Source organism: Osmia bicornis, chromosome 1 (genome assembly GCF_907164935.1).
Source record: "Osmia bicornis bicornis chromosome 1, iOsmBic2.1, whole genome shotgun sequence".
NCBI classification, from domain to species: domain Eukaryota; kingdom Metazoa; phylum Arthropoda; class Insecta; order Hymenoptera; family Megachilidae; genus Osmia; species Osmia bicornis.
Window position 1 is genome coordinate 12,242,375 of NC_060216.1, and position 17,081 is coordinate 12,259,455.

A 17,081-nucleotide genomic window follows, 5' to 3' on the forward strand; every position below is an offset into this window, starting at 1 on the left:
ATCGTCTGTCAGACTCGTCAGCGGGACTGACAACAGACGATCCCTGCCCCAGGCACCTATCATACCGCAATTCGGAACTCCTATAGTATATTTGAACTGCATGCTAGGCGACCGCTAGCGAGAACACTGATCCCCGATCATCTCGACGCCACCTAGCGGTCCCCGGCCCGAACCAAAGGCGTCCGGGGAGACGAAACCTTCTCTCCCCCTTCATTAAACTCGTACATTTAATGGATATTTATTTCATTTAGTTAAATTTGACACGCTGCTTTCAATACTAAAAATACTGAATTATAAGTGTACGCGTTGAGTTATCACAATGCAATGATGAACCCTTCTGATTCGATATGGTTTCCCGATGCCTAATGCAATGAATTCGAACAAAGAAAGCAAGCAATTACCAGTGCTCAGGTATAATTCTATTTAGCCCGTAGTCTTGGAATCCACTTTGCTCGTCTAATCCAGCTGCAGCCCCCTTGTCGTTTCCTATCCTATCCCATTTCTATTCACTCGCCATTCCTATTCCAGCTGGAATGCAACCAAGCTAGAATACACAGACGAAGGATTAACGCGTCGCCATTGCGTGCATGCACGGATAGAATCGAATAGGATTTCAACGAATCGCTTGAAATCTCTAGCGTGCATCAAAAGTATACCAGACAATTTTAATATATCCGAGTAGGATGCTTGGATATTATTGTCGGTCCGCAAGGCGACTCGGATGTTATTTGAAAATTGTAAGGTGTCCCATGATTTATGGTACTGCTTCCAGTTTGATGAACGATCGATTGAAATTCAATCACGGCGATGCAGCCTCGTTAAACGGAGACAATCTCGCAAAGCTGTTTCGTTAATTGGACAGCAAGTCGAAACGTCGCCCTGTTAATCCGTCGAATCGATTATAAACGCGTTACTAGAGCATTCGATGCGAACTGATGTCCAAATTCATTATCGATGATATTCAACTTTCGTTAGACGTCGTATTCGTTAACCCCTGCCTTAAGTGATATCGAGCATCATTCGTGGCGGACATTACGGTTTAAATGCAATAGATTAGGGGTCATCGAACTTTTTGAAAAACGAGCTGCAACCAAATCGTACAATTTTATAAAATTAATGTTTCTTATATAAAATATTTATAAATAAAAGTTGGGGGCCGGATGAAAATCTTTGGAATGACCGCTGCAATAGACTATTAAATTCCTTCTTGTTTCTCTCGTGTGTTTTTAACATACGAGATCACTGAAGTCGTCGTTCGATAAGGGATCGAATTGCAATCGTTCAAGAATCGAGGAATTTTACGATCTGCGTAACGAGGGTGAGAACGATTTTCTGCGAGCAAGTTGGAACGCTTCTAACGCGTCCGTTTTCCATTAACATCCAACGAACGTTGGCTATTCTAATGGTAATGGCGTCTCTCGGCCCGTGCTTGCAGATAACAACAGGTGCACCAATTGTCCTCGGTTAAGGAGCAGCTTCGCGGAACGTAGAATTGTTCTCTTCTGGGCTGAGAATTCTCCTCCATTCTGGATTCTTCGAGCTTCGTTAAAAAAGAAATATAATGTACTGAAGTTATTCAATCTTGGTATCCAGGTTATTGTTTAGAATTTTGTAACTTTTTCATCGATCAGATGATCGAGCTATTGATTGAAACGTTGTTGTTTATTAGGATTAAACTTTTCGTTGCAAGATTTCCTTGGGAAAATGGAATAAGTCAATCAACAACGATCTGTAAACTGTGAAGATTCTAGTAGCAGCTCTCGAGTCCATTGCTTTCAGCTCGCGATAAAACCCGACCGGTTACTCCATCGAAATATTTCACCCCGTCTGGCTCGCTAAAAATATATCCTTTTAAGACTTGCAATAGACGACCCCTTGCATTTTCAGCACCAAGTATACTCATCTATTCGCCGCAGACGAGCTTTTAACAGTTCACCGAACCACTTTGAAGCGTTTCACTCGAATAAATATTCGCGATGTACTTGCACAGATTTCGAAAAAATTATCAATTAATTATAGTGTTTTCTTCTTGGCATAAAAAGTAATAGAAAAGCACAGAAAATAAATCAGAGAAGAATTCTGAAGCACCGAAATAAACTGCCCTATTATTCATTCGCGTGGCGAGCTATTCAGGCAAACAACAAAAGAAGAAAAAGCAGTTGGAACCGGAAGCACGATCGAGGACACAGATCGTCGGACAGCTGGTACCGTCCCCGTTCCGGATTTCAGTTTAGCCCGATAATCTCGTCCCGGCTGGATATCCCGACAGGACTTTTTCCAACATTACTCTTTCTCCTGTTCGTGATACCCTCCAGCCGGAAACGCGTCTGTTCCCTTTCTCTGAAATCGGAAAAGCTTTTTCAAACCGAGACGCGGCTGGACTTATCAAGCGCGCAACTTCCTTGGATCCAACGATTACGTAGTACAGGTATTACCGGAGAGAGAGAAAGGAGGTTGAAAGGAAGAAAAAGTATCTAGAACGTCGCGAAGAGGAGCGAGCATGAGCCAGAGGATTCCATTTCGAGGATTTATGGGGACTGGCGCGTTTGCATGCATGCACGTCTGCGACATTGGTAATTTCTCAACGTTACATGGAAATGAACGAGTCCATCTGTTTCCGATGCAATTTTTCACGAACCTTTACTGATAAGTTCAACGTGTCAAACACGTTGATTACTTTCGTTTTTATTTATCACAGCAAATTACAATATTTTTATTTTATTCTCGTTTGATAAATTTCTTCCTAAATAAAATTGAAAAAGTAATTCGCATTATCGCGCGTCCTATTAGGTAATTGATTCTCCTTTTTAGCAAAGACTAATTAAACGCCTTTGGTATCTTTTATTCATAGTAGTTAAACGCGGCCCGTAATTATATTCTCTCATCATTTATTTCCATCTTTCTCTCACGTTTCGTCAGCCAGGAGGTGGCTACGTTACACGAATGCAGATAGGATAACCACATTTGTAGCCGATGCTGTTCGAACTTGTCGGATGTAAGCTATCCTCTTTTAGGATAACATTTCGATTTACCCAGGGAATATCGGTGTTTCGTCGGTACGTTGTTCGAAAAGGGCAGGGCTGATATTCGGAAGCATCAAACAATACCATCCGTGAGAATCTAAACCGTGAAAGCTTCAATTATTGGATATTGTTGTTCGTGAACGATATTCATCTTGTTTCTCCTGTCATAATATTTTTCTTTCCTTTTTCTTTTTGCTCCCGATCCCTTCCGTATCGTTTACCAACAATAAAAACAGAGGATACGATAAATGGATCGACACGCGAAAGCTCTAAATATTCCATAGGAAAAAAAGGATCGGAAATTTCCATCGCGACGCAAATATGCGCTCGTCGCAAAAAGATACCTCGAAAAAATGAAAAAAAAAAAGAAGGACGACCAATAAAATCGATGATATCCACCCCTTTGCTCCGGATAGTCGGCGACGCGCGGTTGATTCCTTTTTGATCGGTACTTTTAACGCGAGTCGAATGAAAATCTCGTCGCGCGAAGTACAAAGGGACAGGGAAACGTGTTAGGGTCAGGAAGGAAGGCAGAGGGTGCAGCAGCGAGTTTCCGTGTCCCGTAAAAAAAAAAAAAAAAAGGAAAAGTGCTCGTAAAACGACGCAGCAGGGTGAGGCCGCTTCTACAGCGGGACCGAGGTTTCAGACTCAAAAGTTTATTAACCGGCTGCTACGTGTTGGATTCCGTGACGAGAAAGAATGCTCGATTTAGCGACGCCAATAATAAAAGTTTATGGTCGCTGGCGCGAAAGTTTTCGCACTTAGACTCCGCGGGCTCGAACTTCCCCCGTGAAACACGATGCTACTCTGTCGCGAGCACCGAGTGTCTCGTTCTTCATGATTATCCTTCAAGGATGTTCGGTAAATTTCTCGAGATACGTGCGTTAGGGCTACTTGAAAAATTTTGCTTCGCTATTTATATTGTTAGTTTGAAAAATTATAAAATAAAGCAGAAAAGTATAAACAGTTTCATCTTGTCACGCTTAATGGAACAAGTTTGATCCACGATAACTTTCTTTCTCCGAGAAATTAATATTACAGGAACGATAGGAGTTTTGCTTCCCCGCAAACGATTCGGGAACAGATGAGTTTCCCGATTAGAATATCGTTCAAAGGCAATTAGAGCTTCAGCCGGATCGGACAACGGTCCTTTAATTGCTTTCGACCGGGGAAAGTTGGGAATTGTTGCCAGTGTCGAATCTAAATTCACGCCGCTGCTTCTCCGGGAGAACGCGATATTTATAGAATTTAATCTGAAAGCAGACGGTGTCTACGGAGAAGCCAAGAGCGTGTTCCCCCGAACTCCGCTAGTGTTCCTTCTACCATCCTGGAAACTTAATTACCTCGGTTCACTGTGTACGGCCCTGAAACCCTCTCGAAGGGCGCAAAGGCCGGAGGGAATACGGTGCCGGTTCGACAAGACCTAACTAGCCACCCTTCTTGTACCAGCTAGCCAACCCCCCCTGAAGATAATACTTAGAACAGTGCCGCGTCTCGTCTCGTATGCGAAGCGTCGCTTGTTTACTTGGAAATTGTCTCGAATAAACTTGGACACGAAATTTGGCACGTGTTTAACCACCGCCTCCTCATTTGAACACAATAAATTTAATGTTTTCCTTGTCTCTACAGAGGGGCGTATAAAAATCGTTGACCCAATTTCTATCAGAGTGTTGATTGCATCTATTCCTTTGATAAAAACCGCGAGAATCAAACGATAAGACGGACACTTTCAATGTATAGATAAACGACACCGGTGTCGACCATCTAAACCGTGGTGGTAGGGGTCGTTCGAAATGGAATGAGGGGGTTACGGGTGGAGATAGGGTGTCAGGGGTGAACGAAATGGACGAGGGACGGCGTGGGACGCAGAGGGGTTGCTGGTAGTGTGTATTGATCGAGCTAGGAGAAGAGCACCCCCGACTCTACTGTACTTCGTACGAACACCCACGTACGCGCGGTCTTTCGTTCGTGTACGATTCTTTCTTCTTACATCGTCCTTTTCCATTTTACTCGCGCCACCCTTCGCTCCTTCCTCCATATCTGCAGCCCCGCGACACCTGAATGCGAACCACCTCGTCGCTTCATTTACACCCACGATTTTCTACCTTCTAACGTAACTGATTACTTTCCTTCGACTATGGCCAAGTGATCGATAAACGATCGACCGCCGATGGTAATTAAACTACAAAGGCTAATTGAGAATATCGGTGATATAATTTTCCTCTCTGAAATGTTTAATCGTCGTCGATATCCGGCCAGTCTAACGGAAACTATGCATTTCCGCAATTATGGTTGCGGTAGGCAGAGAAGTTGCGGGTGTAATTTACGGTTTAGCCAGGTGCGTCAGAAGTTGCTCACCTTACGACCTAATTGGGTTTAATTATACTTCACTGAAAGTTACGACGACGCCGTGCGTCCTTATATCGGCTGGGATACAATTACTAACCGGCGACAGCTGATTTTAGTTACTTATTAACTATGATCTCTCGCAAAAATGGAGATCAGTGTACGCATTTTATAGCCCGTGTAAGAATTTTAATCAGCCGCCCCTCCACCGGTAGTTCACCCATTTGCAAACGGTTTCCTGGGTCGTTAGAGAGTATCTTGGGGGTGATCGCGAGCAAAGCAAATAGACCAGCTAATCGATCGTCGAGCCGGTCCCTTAACGTGTCTTCGACTCTCGCTTTGATCACTAGGCTCGCGATTGGTAGCACAAATCTCTCGTCTCTGAAATTTCCGTTTACGGGGTAACGAACGTACTTACGCGTGCAATTAAACCCTTTGAGGCTGCGTGTCAAGATATTCCTAACATTAGCAGTTTCACCCTTTCGCTAAATTTCAATGTTTACTTTGTCGAAAAAATTGTCAGAAGAGAAACAATATTATTGGGCCTGGGGAATCGCGTCGTTTCACACAATAACTGTCAAACGATTCTCTCCTCTCGCGTTATTTTTCTTGCTTGAAAAAATAACATCCCGCGTGGAGTTCGCAGCTTTTCAGTATGGAGCTTTCAGAAGAGAATCCGCGCCGCGGAGGAACACCGGGGTGGAAAGAACTTTTGCCAGCTCGAAGGAAAAGGAAACTAAATATTGACGCTCTCGCAAGGCACACAATGTTCCTAGTACCACTTGAACTCCGCGAACCGCATTTCCGTGACTCGCACTCGAACAACCACGCCTCGAGAACATAATAAGAGACTCGGAATAGAATCTGAACGCGTGAAACGTAGCGTGGAAGTTGGCGACCGGTTACATCGTTCTAGGAAACATAGTTTGTAAGATAAAAACTTGGCTAATAAAAAAATCCTATTGTACTATGTCGTGTTTGTCATTTTCAAGGAACAGAATAGGTGCCTCAGTTACCCCTTTCTCATCTCGTTAGCCGATTTCTCATCCGAGCGAAGTATTTGGGACAATAAGGAATTCGAGTAGCATAATGGTCACCTATTTCGAGGAATCAACCAGTATAACGACAATCGTACAAACGGACAATCGAACACCACGAAAGTTGTCACATCGACGATATAATCAATAGCGAATTGCCGCGATCCGGTATTCGGTTTAATCGATCGCCATCCGTGGTCCGACCGCATTTATGCACAATACCTTCCCGCTGCCAACTTCTGGCGAATTTCCAAGGTTCGACTGGTGCCTTTGCTAACCTACATACCTGGTTAAAACGGTGTTATTAAGCCCCAACCACTGGACTTCTCCTTTTTTCTCGTTTCTTCTTTTCCTCTCCGCTGTTCCAACCGCGTCATTCTAAAGAAGTCTTTCTTGCAAAATGAAAACAGACGAGATTAAACGTCGCTACTCGGGGAGAAAGAGCCTCTTTACAAGGCACGCGAGTCAATGCGAACTGAAACGAGCTTTCGCGACGTGCTAACATTTTTATGGATCAGAGTGGAGGGAATAATGATTTTAGCGAATAACGTGGGTAGAAATTTGGAAATTTGATATTTTACCTAATTATCATTTATGATCATCTTGATGTGTCATCCCTCTAGTCCACACCGAGGGACATTTAATATCTAGCCGAGGAAGCCCTGTGACAGTTCGCGTCATCTGAAAACATAGTTTAGCTGGGAAAAGAGGGATAAGTGTCATTCAAAGGCAAGCACCGTGTCCGGATAAAGGATCGAGTTTCAGGCTGTCAAAAGAATAATCCATCTTCTCCTTTTTCTTTTTGTATCTTCATACGTGGTGAATTAATAACTCCTGATACAAGATCTGAAAATACCAAGTCCCACAGGGTAAAGTCTAATCTTCGTACGTCGCCGACCTTCCGGACGGATCGTTGATATTTATAAAGAAGCATAATAAAAATGAGCGCTTTGACTAAGGAAAAAATTTCCAAGTCCTTATTTCTTCGAATTTCGCAAATTAAGAGTGTTTGATATCTCAAGTTCCATAGCTCGGAGCCGAAGAGCCGTGCGTCGCCGACCTTACAAACGGATCCTTAACATAATTTATAGAGACACGGCACAAAGCAACGAGAAACTGCAGCACAGCCACCGAGGAAAGCGACACCGGTATTATAAATTTTCTGAGGATCAAGTACGTTCAAAGGCGAAGTTAACTGACCGTCGCGAGTATGGCAGCGTACACCGCAGAAATTACACGGGTGCAACGAAGTGCCATTTTAATTAACGATCAGGGAACGGAGCCAGGCACCGACGCGGTTAGTACAGGGTCGCTAACCATGTCGAAGTAATTAAGGGATTAGCCGAGCGGTTTGCTGACTAACGCCGCTCGCCTCTCTTGAGCATCGTTCGAGCTGGTCTTCTTCGACGTTTCCTTCGTGTTCGAAACGAGCAACTTTTAATCCCAGATCGCTTCTGGAACTAGTTATTCTCGCAATCGTATGCAAAAAGTTTCTATTACGATACATGTATCATTTAATTAACGCGTTGATCGTCATCGGAATAGATTGGTCATTTTTCTATAACCAAATAATTAATAATTATATATTTAATTCGCAGTGGCAGTCGACGTGTTAATTGAGCAAATCGCGCTCAATTGTAAAAAGAAACAAGAATATTTTCCTCTCCTCTTTTCGTAACTCCAAAACATGAAATCCTGAACCTTTTCTTACAACCCCTTTGTAGAATAATAATCCCTCTTATCAATGATGTGAATTATAACATGTACCTACTGTCTAATGATCTCTTGGTCAGCACGATTAATTTGATCATCGATGATTGAACCCATTGTACATTCGGCAACGTGGTGATTCAGGTACGGCAGCGAGGGTGTTGCGGAGTCCGCTCTCGTCGACGACACCCTCAACGGAAATCCTCGATCTTCGCCGTCGTCTTCTTCGATTCTGCCTCCCCTTCAGTCAGGATCCACTTCGGACACGATCGACGCTGAAAATCTATCCGGTCCGAGAAAGTACGTACGATAGCGCCTCGTCGTACCCTCTCCCCTAGATCGCTGCACCCATTTATCGAAACGATTCTTGCTTCACTGTTTGTGTAATGTTGTTGTTGTTGTTATTATTAATGTTGTTGTTGTTGCTGCTGCTATTGCTCCAAATTGTACAATCGCTAATCGCGTTTTCATATCCGATCTATTCGACGGCTGTTATCGTGAGCTTTCGTAGGCCGATTCTTTGTCTTCGTATTTTTAATCCGTGAAATTTTCACGCGATAGTTAGATACAGGGTCACTTTGACCCGTGACAAAATTTCAAATATATTTCATAATTTGACGGTCATTATCCAGTATGAAAGGATGGGCCGACAACAGTAAGTCCTGATGACGCGCGATCGAATCGACAACGCGATTTGTCTCTGTCGATGTTAGCCGCGCGATCGATAAAACTTTACGAGCCGGCCAATGGCCAATTACGCGGCAATCGATTCGTCAGGCTGTACGCGTCGAAGACGATAAGTAAATGTTAACGACCATGATCCATCTGCAACGAGAATGCTGTTCGACCGATGATATTTAGGCGATGTTGCGATCGATCGTGGTTCATTTCCAAAACTGATCCGATCTTTTGAAGAAATATCAGGGTAGAATGGCTTGAAGTAGATTTCGTGGCTTTACAATTTATTAACCTTTCTTCGGATTCTCTAAACAAGGCATGCTTAATTAAAAATGTTGAAAGACCAGCGTGGACTCCATAATTCAAAGAAGGGTTAACGATGTTCGTGTGATTCTTTTGGCAAAGAAACTGATTATTATCTACTACAAAGCGAATGGTACTAGAGATAACCCCGCACCCTGGATATTACAGTTACTGCGAGAAACCGGATAACGAAACGACTGAAATGGGTGGCGTGCCCCACGTCGAGGGTGGACTGAACAGCGAATTGTACGCGGTTCCCGTGAAACGAAGGCAACCGAAGGATCAAAAGAACAATGCCACTCTGCAAAACAATGCCCAGGAGAAACCGTCGGAGGTGGATGCCAACGAGTGCGAGGATAAAGATGAGAATCTACCGCCCGGATGGCAAAAACACGAGGGTGGGTATCGAGGATTTCGCCAGCCGATCAATTGTACGATTGAAATCGATAAATTATTTATTATACACTAGTAGAGGGGGAGAGGGTTTCGTCTCCCCGGACGCCTTTGGTTCGGGCCGGGGACCGTTAGGTGGCGGCGAGATCGACGGTGTTCTCGCTAGCGGTCGCCCGGCATGCAACTTCCGAATTATGCAGACGCCGATATTATAGGCGTCTGGGGCAGGGATCGTCTGTCGACGACACCGTCATTGACGATTCTGGCAGACGATCCCGAGACGAAACGCCTTCTTCTCTCCCTGTTACTGCAATTAAACAAACGATCGAATGTTCCTTTTTTGTTCAGACGAGAATGGTCCTTATTACTGGCACGTAAAAAGCGGTAATATTCAAAGAGAGCCACCCGAGGCACCCCCGCACTCCAAGAGGGAGTCTCGCCGGAGTCTTATCAAAGACAACGATAGCGTGAGTAAAATTCTTCGAAGTATATTATTCTAATAGAATATCGTTATACTTCTTTCATTACCATTACAGATAAATAATTTCCACACCCTGAGCGGTATGGTGAACACAGTGACACGCAGCAACACGAGCTCCGCTTTGGATCAGGAACTAGAGAACAAGAGAAAAGTGGAACTAGCTCTCAAGTAAGATACTTCAAGTGGTTTAAATTTATTCTTTTATCCTGCATACACGATGCTTTACGTTTAATGTTTCAGACGAAGGAGCTATCCAGCACGAGCAGATTCCGAGGGCAGAGACAAGCCCATCCGATTTGCTGTGCGCTCTCTCGGATGGACAGAGATCGCCGAGGAAGATTTGACACCCGAAAGAAGCAGCAAAGCGGTGAACAAATGTATCGTCGACTTGTCTCTCGGTAGAAATGATCTTCTAGACGTCGTTGGTCGATGGGGTGACGTTAGTATCGATTCTATAAACAATTTTTCATAAAAAATATAGGTCAGTTTACGTGGAATTTGAAATTTTTCAGGGCAAAGACTTGTTCATGGATTTGGACGAAGGTGCTCTGAAGCTGATAGACCCGGAGAACCTAACCGTGCTCAACACACAACCGATTCACACAGTCAGGGTGTGGGGTGTTGGCAGAGACCACTGCCGGTAAGTGGATCATTGAATTTTTAATGCACACTCCAAGATTGAACCGCTTTAATAACGCGTTTGCAATTCTTTTCATGGCCCTCCTCGCTGGTTGTCCCGTGTACAGTGAAAGGTAACGACCAGTATAAAGCTATAATATTCATTCTCTCTTATAATGTTTGACAAACACGTTAATTGAATTTCTTTATCAGGGACTTTGCTTACGTGGCAAGAGACCGATCGACCCGAAAGCACATGTGCCACGTGTTCCGTTGCGACATACCGGCTCGCACGATCGCTAACACGCTTCGCGACATTTGCAAGAAGATCATGATCGAACGATCGCAGCATCAGAACCTCGCGAAACCGGTCGACATTAATGGAAGAACGAGCCTGGCAACGAGACCCACTAATCTGCCAACGGAGCATCGACGCTTTCATAGAAACGGGCAAGCACTAGTCAGTGAGTACCGAGAAAAATTTTTTAAATTACCATGGACAACAACATGGGTAAGAGATGTCCATCCTAGCCCAGGAAAATGTCAATTTCTCTTCTAAAAGAACACCCTGAAAATATTCATCTAATTTCAGCGCAATCTTTCCCAACGCCGATGGAAGAACCGAAGAAAGTGTTACGAGCACAATATCTTGGATCCATGCAAGTTTCACAGGCGACTGGAATGGAGGTGTTGAACGACGCGATAGATCATATCGTAGCTAATACTCCTATCAATCAATGGCGAAACGTAAACGTTGCTGTCGCTCCTAGTATGATTTCAATCCTTACACCAAACGTAAGTCTATCAGGGAATGTATAGAATTTTTTAATAAAAGAATCTTTTACGAAGTAGGTTAACGAAATTTGCAGGAGGAGAAACTTATCACCGAGTGTCGAGTACGTTATCTGTCGTTCCTCGGTATCGGTCGCAACGTGAAGCAATGCGCTTTTATAATGCACACCGCGCAAGATCTCTTCATCGCACACGTCTTCAACTGTGAGCCTAGCAGCGGTGCCCTTTGCAAAACCATCGAGGCTGCTTGCAAGGTAATTATTTTCTCTATATGGACGGCATAGAGCAAAAAGCACCAGTTTTATTTGTCTTTCTGATAGCTGAGGTACCAGAAATGCTTAGACGCACATCCTCAAGGCTTCAGAAACGCCAGCAGTCTGAACACTCCGAGCGGTAAAGGTCTTGGCGCAACCCTGAAGTCGTTGGTCGGTTCACTAACTGGACGTAGAAATAAGCAGGGTGAGTCCTGAGACGAGGCTCTCTCGCTGCAGGTAAATGATCACGCTCAGCCGTTAAAGTACGAAAATAATGTGACTAGCGATGAGAATTTATTAAAAAGCAAACGGAATCGTGTTCGTGGAACAACGAAAAGTTCGTCGAATCGTAGAACGACTGTGTTGTAGTTGATAAGTTGGCTCGTTCCTTCGCAGGAACTGTGGCCGCTGCCTGCTGAGCGAGAGGTGATCAGACACAGACATCTCCAATCGCCGCTGACCTTGAAATATTTTAGCGGATCGCCGCCAAGCGCATCCCTCAGGTCGCTACTTTCGCCGTCTCTGGACAACAGGCGTATACAGTTAGCCCGTTGGGAGAGCAACCCTTAATGGAAATAAAAACGAACGACCGCCGCAGTTCGAGCCAAGTAAGGAAGCACGGAGGAACGCGAGACACAGGAATTATATTCGTACGTTTAACGACTGAATCGTGAATTCTGCAGAGTGCTATAAATAATTAACCACAGCTATAGTGGACTACGCTTACGTGTGTCGATATGATGTTATGTATGTTACACGCAGTGTCTGACAAAAAAAAGAAAAAAAAAAATGATTTAAAAATATTATCGTCGGCGATGGAGACCGACTGAAACTCGTGGATCGACGCCACGAAATTCGATGGGAGGATTCGATGATCGTCTCGCGACTCGATGTCGAGCAAACGGAGAACCTTCTTAGGGGCAGAATAATATCCTGCGAGCATGGGATAGCATAGTAAAAAGAGGGAGTTTGTATATACATACGGGATGGTAATTTATCGCGCTAAATTTAGTGAATTCGCTGGGTTTAAAAAGGGAGTCTAGAAGAGGAGAATGAAAGGGGGAGAAATTGACACGAGTGAGTGATGAAATGACTGAAAGTAGCGTTCTTAGCGTTATCCACGAGGCATTCGAAGATTTAAACGATCGACAACAAAGCTATAGAGAGCTTAAATGTATAACTTACATGTGTATTCTCGGGTGTACAGATTAGAGAAAAACGAGACGAGGATGACCAGACCACACGAACTTCTAAACACATAACACGTGAATTATACGTATAGGAAAGACACGCATAGAGAGATTCCCACGCCACGAAACATTAATTCACACGCAAAATGTCACACACACATACACACACAGAGAGACACACACTCGTACAGGAAGGTAACAGGGAGTTTATTTTTTATTGCAAACTAATAGAAGAGCTTGCACATTGTGAAACGATAACACGACACGACAAGTGCTAAACGCGACCGTCCTTTATATCCACGGGAAAAATAAAAGACCGAAACGAAACGAATGGAATTGGAATCGGAATCGAGCTACCTACCGATATTGACACTCGCAATAAAACAATACACGTATTGTCGTACGCACAATCGCTGTGCAATAACGCCTACACAAAAGAAACACGATTCAAACATTCATTCTCTGTTAACGTTGTAACGAATCATGATCGTCGTCGTACGCTGCAACGCTATGAACGATAATAAAGTTTCGTGAGAAAAGAAAGAAAAACAGAAATCGTTAGCGACTCGTACAGAAAGAGTTTATTCACCGCCACGACAAATCTTTTTTTCCCGAGACGTTTGCAAGCGTGTTCACAGAATAATAAACCATACGCGTACACGTATATTACTCGCAAAATTCGTCATTATTCGCACGTGCACAGCACCGTCACACGAGTCAGTTTATTCGATCGGTCAAGCGCAACATCGACGATTTAGAAGCTGAAGAACGGATCGTTGACGAGTGCTCGCGATGCCTAACATCGATAGCTTAGAAGACACACCCTTCTGGGTGGTGTACCATTCGTGTGCCGTTTTCCTTACTATTGATTTTCTACCGGTAGCTCTAGGATAGTTTTCCACGCGTACAGAAACCCGACAACAACGGCAGCGAATTGTATACAGATGAACAAAGCGAAGATATTTCGTCCCTCGATCCCTCCTGATTATTTTCCTACGATAGCCTTGCGATTAACATACCTGACGATATAGCGAACCGACGTCGCATCACCCGTATTGTTCACCGGCTACAACGACTGCTAACCGAAGATATATATACGACCCCTCGTTTATTCGAACCGCGTGTTTTCGCTTGTTCGAACATCATTCGCTTTCGGTTCTAGTTAGCACGTTCGTTATGGAACGATAAATAAAAAATAATATTAACGTTAAGGCGTCGAATGCTGCGGAGGTCAGCTATGTCCACGACAAACGTGTTAATTTGAAAGAACCTTGGATTCTCCTACGAGCGATATACAATGAACGTACCAAGGAATTAGAAAGACGAAACGAGACGAGTAGAGACGATAATTAACGTAAATGAACGCGTGCACTGTCGACAAGGAAAGGTTTTCTTGCGACGAAAATCGCGTCGTGGGAGCCATCGTCATTGCGAATGATACAAAGTTGTTGCGGGACCCAGAACGAAGAAATATTTCTAATGTAGCGTTTAAATAAGACGGCTGGCAAGGTAGGAGGAAAGCTTGCGTGAAGAAAGGATGAGTGGAAGAACGTATGCGTGATAACATAGACTGCATAATAACGAGGGATCCCTCTCGTGACAAATATATTATCTAGATAGAGGATGTTACGGAGAATAGAACCGCGATGATGGATCATTATTTGTACATAAATACATGTTACGAGGATCACCCGCCTTTTACCATAACGAACAAGAAGATACGCCTCATCTATTGAGCTGAATGTTACCTCGAAAGAGAACCTCCTCGAGGATCCATAAGCTACGTCGGATCCTTTTGGATATTTCCTTTCGATTTTTCACGCCGCTTCGACCTTTCTCTTTTTCTTTCACTTGAATTACTTTTGCATTCATTCCATTTATCTGGTCACTCTCAATCTCTACATGAGTACACTGGTCCCGTGGTTTCTTTTCAAGCGGTTGTCAATTAAAGACATGGTTCGTCATTATCATTTCGGGTCCCTGAATTTTGAACTGCTTTTTTGATCGCTGGCCCGCGAATGCGTCCGATATGTAATGATAATGATTTTTGACCGCGTGAAAAGAGGGATCAGTGTAGGAATTGAGAACCGTATCAGGAACAATAATGAATCGAAACGTCGCGCGACGAGGCCTCCCCTGCGACCCCCCAACTCGAATCCCCATCCCGAAATTTTACACAGATTAACCAACCAGCGACGTTTCTTCCGCTATCGATATGTCGTTGATACAGTTTCTTGCTTTAATATTCATATATATATATATATGTATATATAATGAATATAATATATATATGAGTATAAATATGAATATAAATATAAATATAAATAAATGAATGAATAAATATATATATATATATATAGTTGTTGAATTTATATTACCGAAAAGGTATAAAGGCGGACGAGCGATCGAGGGTGGTACGAGACAGCCTCGAGAGCGCGACGACGAAATATGGTGTGGATGTAAATATTATTATTATTATTATCATTATTATTATTATACGCTCGTGTAGAAAATTAAGAGACTTAAAGAAAAGAAAGGTGAAGGTTGAACAGTTCAGAGGTCGAGGACACATCGTTGCACACCGTCGTGCGAGAAACCAAGACACACGGATTCAACCCTGTACACACGAAACACGCATATGAAAGAGAGAACATGTACACACGCATACATACATACACACATTCACGCGTATACACACATCCAGAAAAAATTGCGCGTAGCTTAACTGTCTCCTTTAATATAGGTGTTGAAACGTCGCCGGATAAAATGCGAGAGTTAACAGAAACCCACCCCCCCCCGAGAGGGTTCGAAAGAGGTGAAAAGGAGGTGGAGGAGGGTAAAGGAGAAGGGAAGCCACTTGTAACTGGACTAATAGAATAGTGCAAACCTAACTATATTTAACTGTGACATGTAATATCCTAAATGAAAGCAAAAAAAAAATGGAAAAAAAATGCGATCTACTGATAGAAAGAGTTGTTCTTGCACAAACACGATGCTTCATTGATAATTATAGTGTCTCTCTCTTTCTCTCTTTCTCTATCTCTCTATCTTCGAAAAGTACATACCTCTCTGTACCTAATGGCAATTTAATAATAACCAATATGTTTCGGCATTGAGAAGAAGAAGGAAAAAAAATTCTAATAAATGTGGAACGCTAACCGCGCCGCGAACGATTCTCGTCATCGTTTTAATTCGACCTCATCGTTAATTACCTATTTACACCGATCACTGAAAACACGCACCGTCGATCATTGTTAATCATTAATTATTGTCACGATCATTATCGTCGCGTTGATACGGGGAAACGAGAGATGAGGATCGAAATAAAAAAAAAAAGATCCTTATCATCGAGTAGTTGAAATGAAAGGATGATAAGAGAAGGATTATGTTCGCGTGGCGATCGGCTTCGAATTATCGCGCGATCGACATTTTCGTCGACGTCAGGAGCAGTCCAACGAGATTCTATTTTCGAAATTCTTCAGCGAGTTTCCGTTCTCTTTCTTTTTTTGTCCCTCTTCGAAATAGAATCTCGCTGCTCGTATCTCGTGACCGGAACAAGTTCTAACAAACGAGGAGAGAAATAAACGACGCGTTTCGTAATGTTCGACGTCCACGTGTCGTTTTAGAAAGAGCGTACGAAAGGAGAAAAATACACTTTGTATGCACCCACTCCCCCCCCCCCCCCCCCCGCCCCTCTCCCATTTGTTCATGCCCATTTATATCGCGTAGTTGAACCGATCGATAATTATAACGGACGTGAGAATACTATTATATATATATATACGTATATATACATATTATATATATATATAAATATATATATAAAAGCGACAAGAATGAAACTACTGTAACTACACCTGCCTCTTGTGAATAAATGCCTATTTGTTTCTTTTCAATCTCGTTCTAACTCTGCTAACACTTTCACCGATCCTAAGGGATGTAAAGGATGCACGCGGGAGTAATAAAATCAACACGTTCGTCCTCCTAATGAGTTTATTCAATAAACTAAGAAGATAAATAGAGTAAATTAAATGAACGCAGAAAACAAAATAAGGGTATATGTATGCCTTTAGCTACCTACATGAAGCTGGCCGGAAGGAATCAGAGAAAGAAAAGGAATACTACATTCTTTCCATCACTACATTCCTTACATCTCTTCATCCCTTACATATCTGCTTCCCTTACATCCCTGCATTCCTCACATCTCTACATCCCTTATATCTCTGCATTCCTCACATTCCATACATCCCAGTACC

General features: G+C 43.2%; 1 protein-coding gene across 7 annotated transcripts in view; it reads left to right on the forward strand.

Moving 5' to 3' along the window:
• The window catches only part of LOC114876408 (protein Fe65 homolog), a 114,193-nt gene extending 97,472 nt beyond the window's left edge, over positions 1 to 16,721 (forward strand). For 3 of the 7 annotated variants that reach the window (XM_029187856.2, XM_029187857.2, XM_029187863.2), the window contains 12 exons: positions 8,261 to 8,416; positions 9,266 to 9,528; positions 9,839 to 9,957; positions 10,027 to 10,139; positions 10,212 to 10,410; positions 10,484 to 10,611; positions 10,718 to 10,723; positions 10,803 to 11,053; positions 11,182 to 11,384; positions 11,459 to 11,635; positions 11,702 to 11,840; positions 12,032 to 16,721. In XM_029187856.2, coding sequence (XP_029043689.2) covers positions 8,261 to 8,416; positions 9,266 to 9,528; positions 9,839 to 9,957; positions 10,027 to 10,139; positions 10,212 to 10,410; positions 10,484 to 10,611; positions 10,718 to 10,723; positions 10,803 to 11,053; positions 11,182 to 11,384; positions 11,459 to 11,635; positions 11,702 to 11,840; positions 12,032 to 12,054 — 1,777 coding nt within the window. In that variant the 3' untranslated portion in view covers positions 12,055 to 16,721. Of the gene's footprint in view, positions 1 to 8,260; positions 8,417 to 9,265; positions 9,529 to 9,838; positions 9,958 to 10,026; positions 10,140 to 10,211; positions 10,411 to 10,483; positions 10,612 to 10,717; positions 10,724 to 10,802; positions 11,054 to 11,181; positions 11,385 to 11,458; positions 11,636 to 11,701; positions 11,873 to 12,031 lie in introns of all 7 variants that reach the window. The other 4 variants (XM_029187858.2, XM_029187861.2, XM_029187859.2 and 1 more) reach the window with 4 other exon arrangements.
• Positions 16,722 to 17,081: the final 360 nt, after the last annotated feature.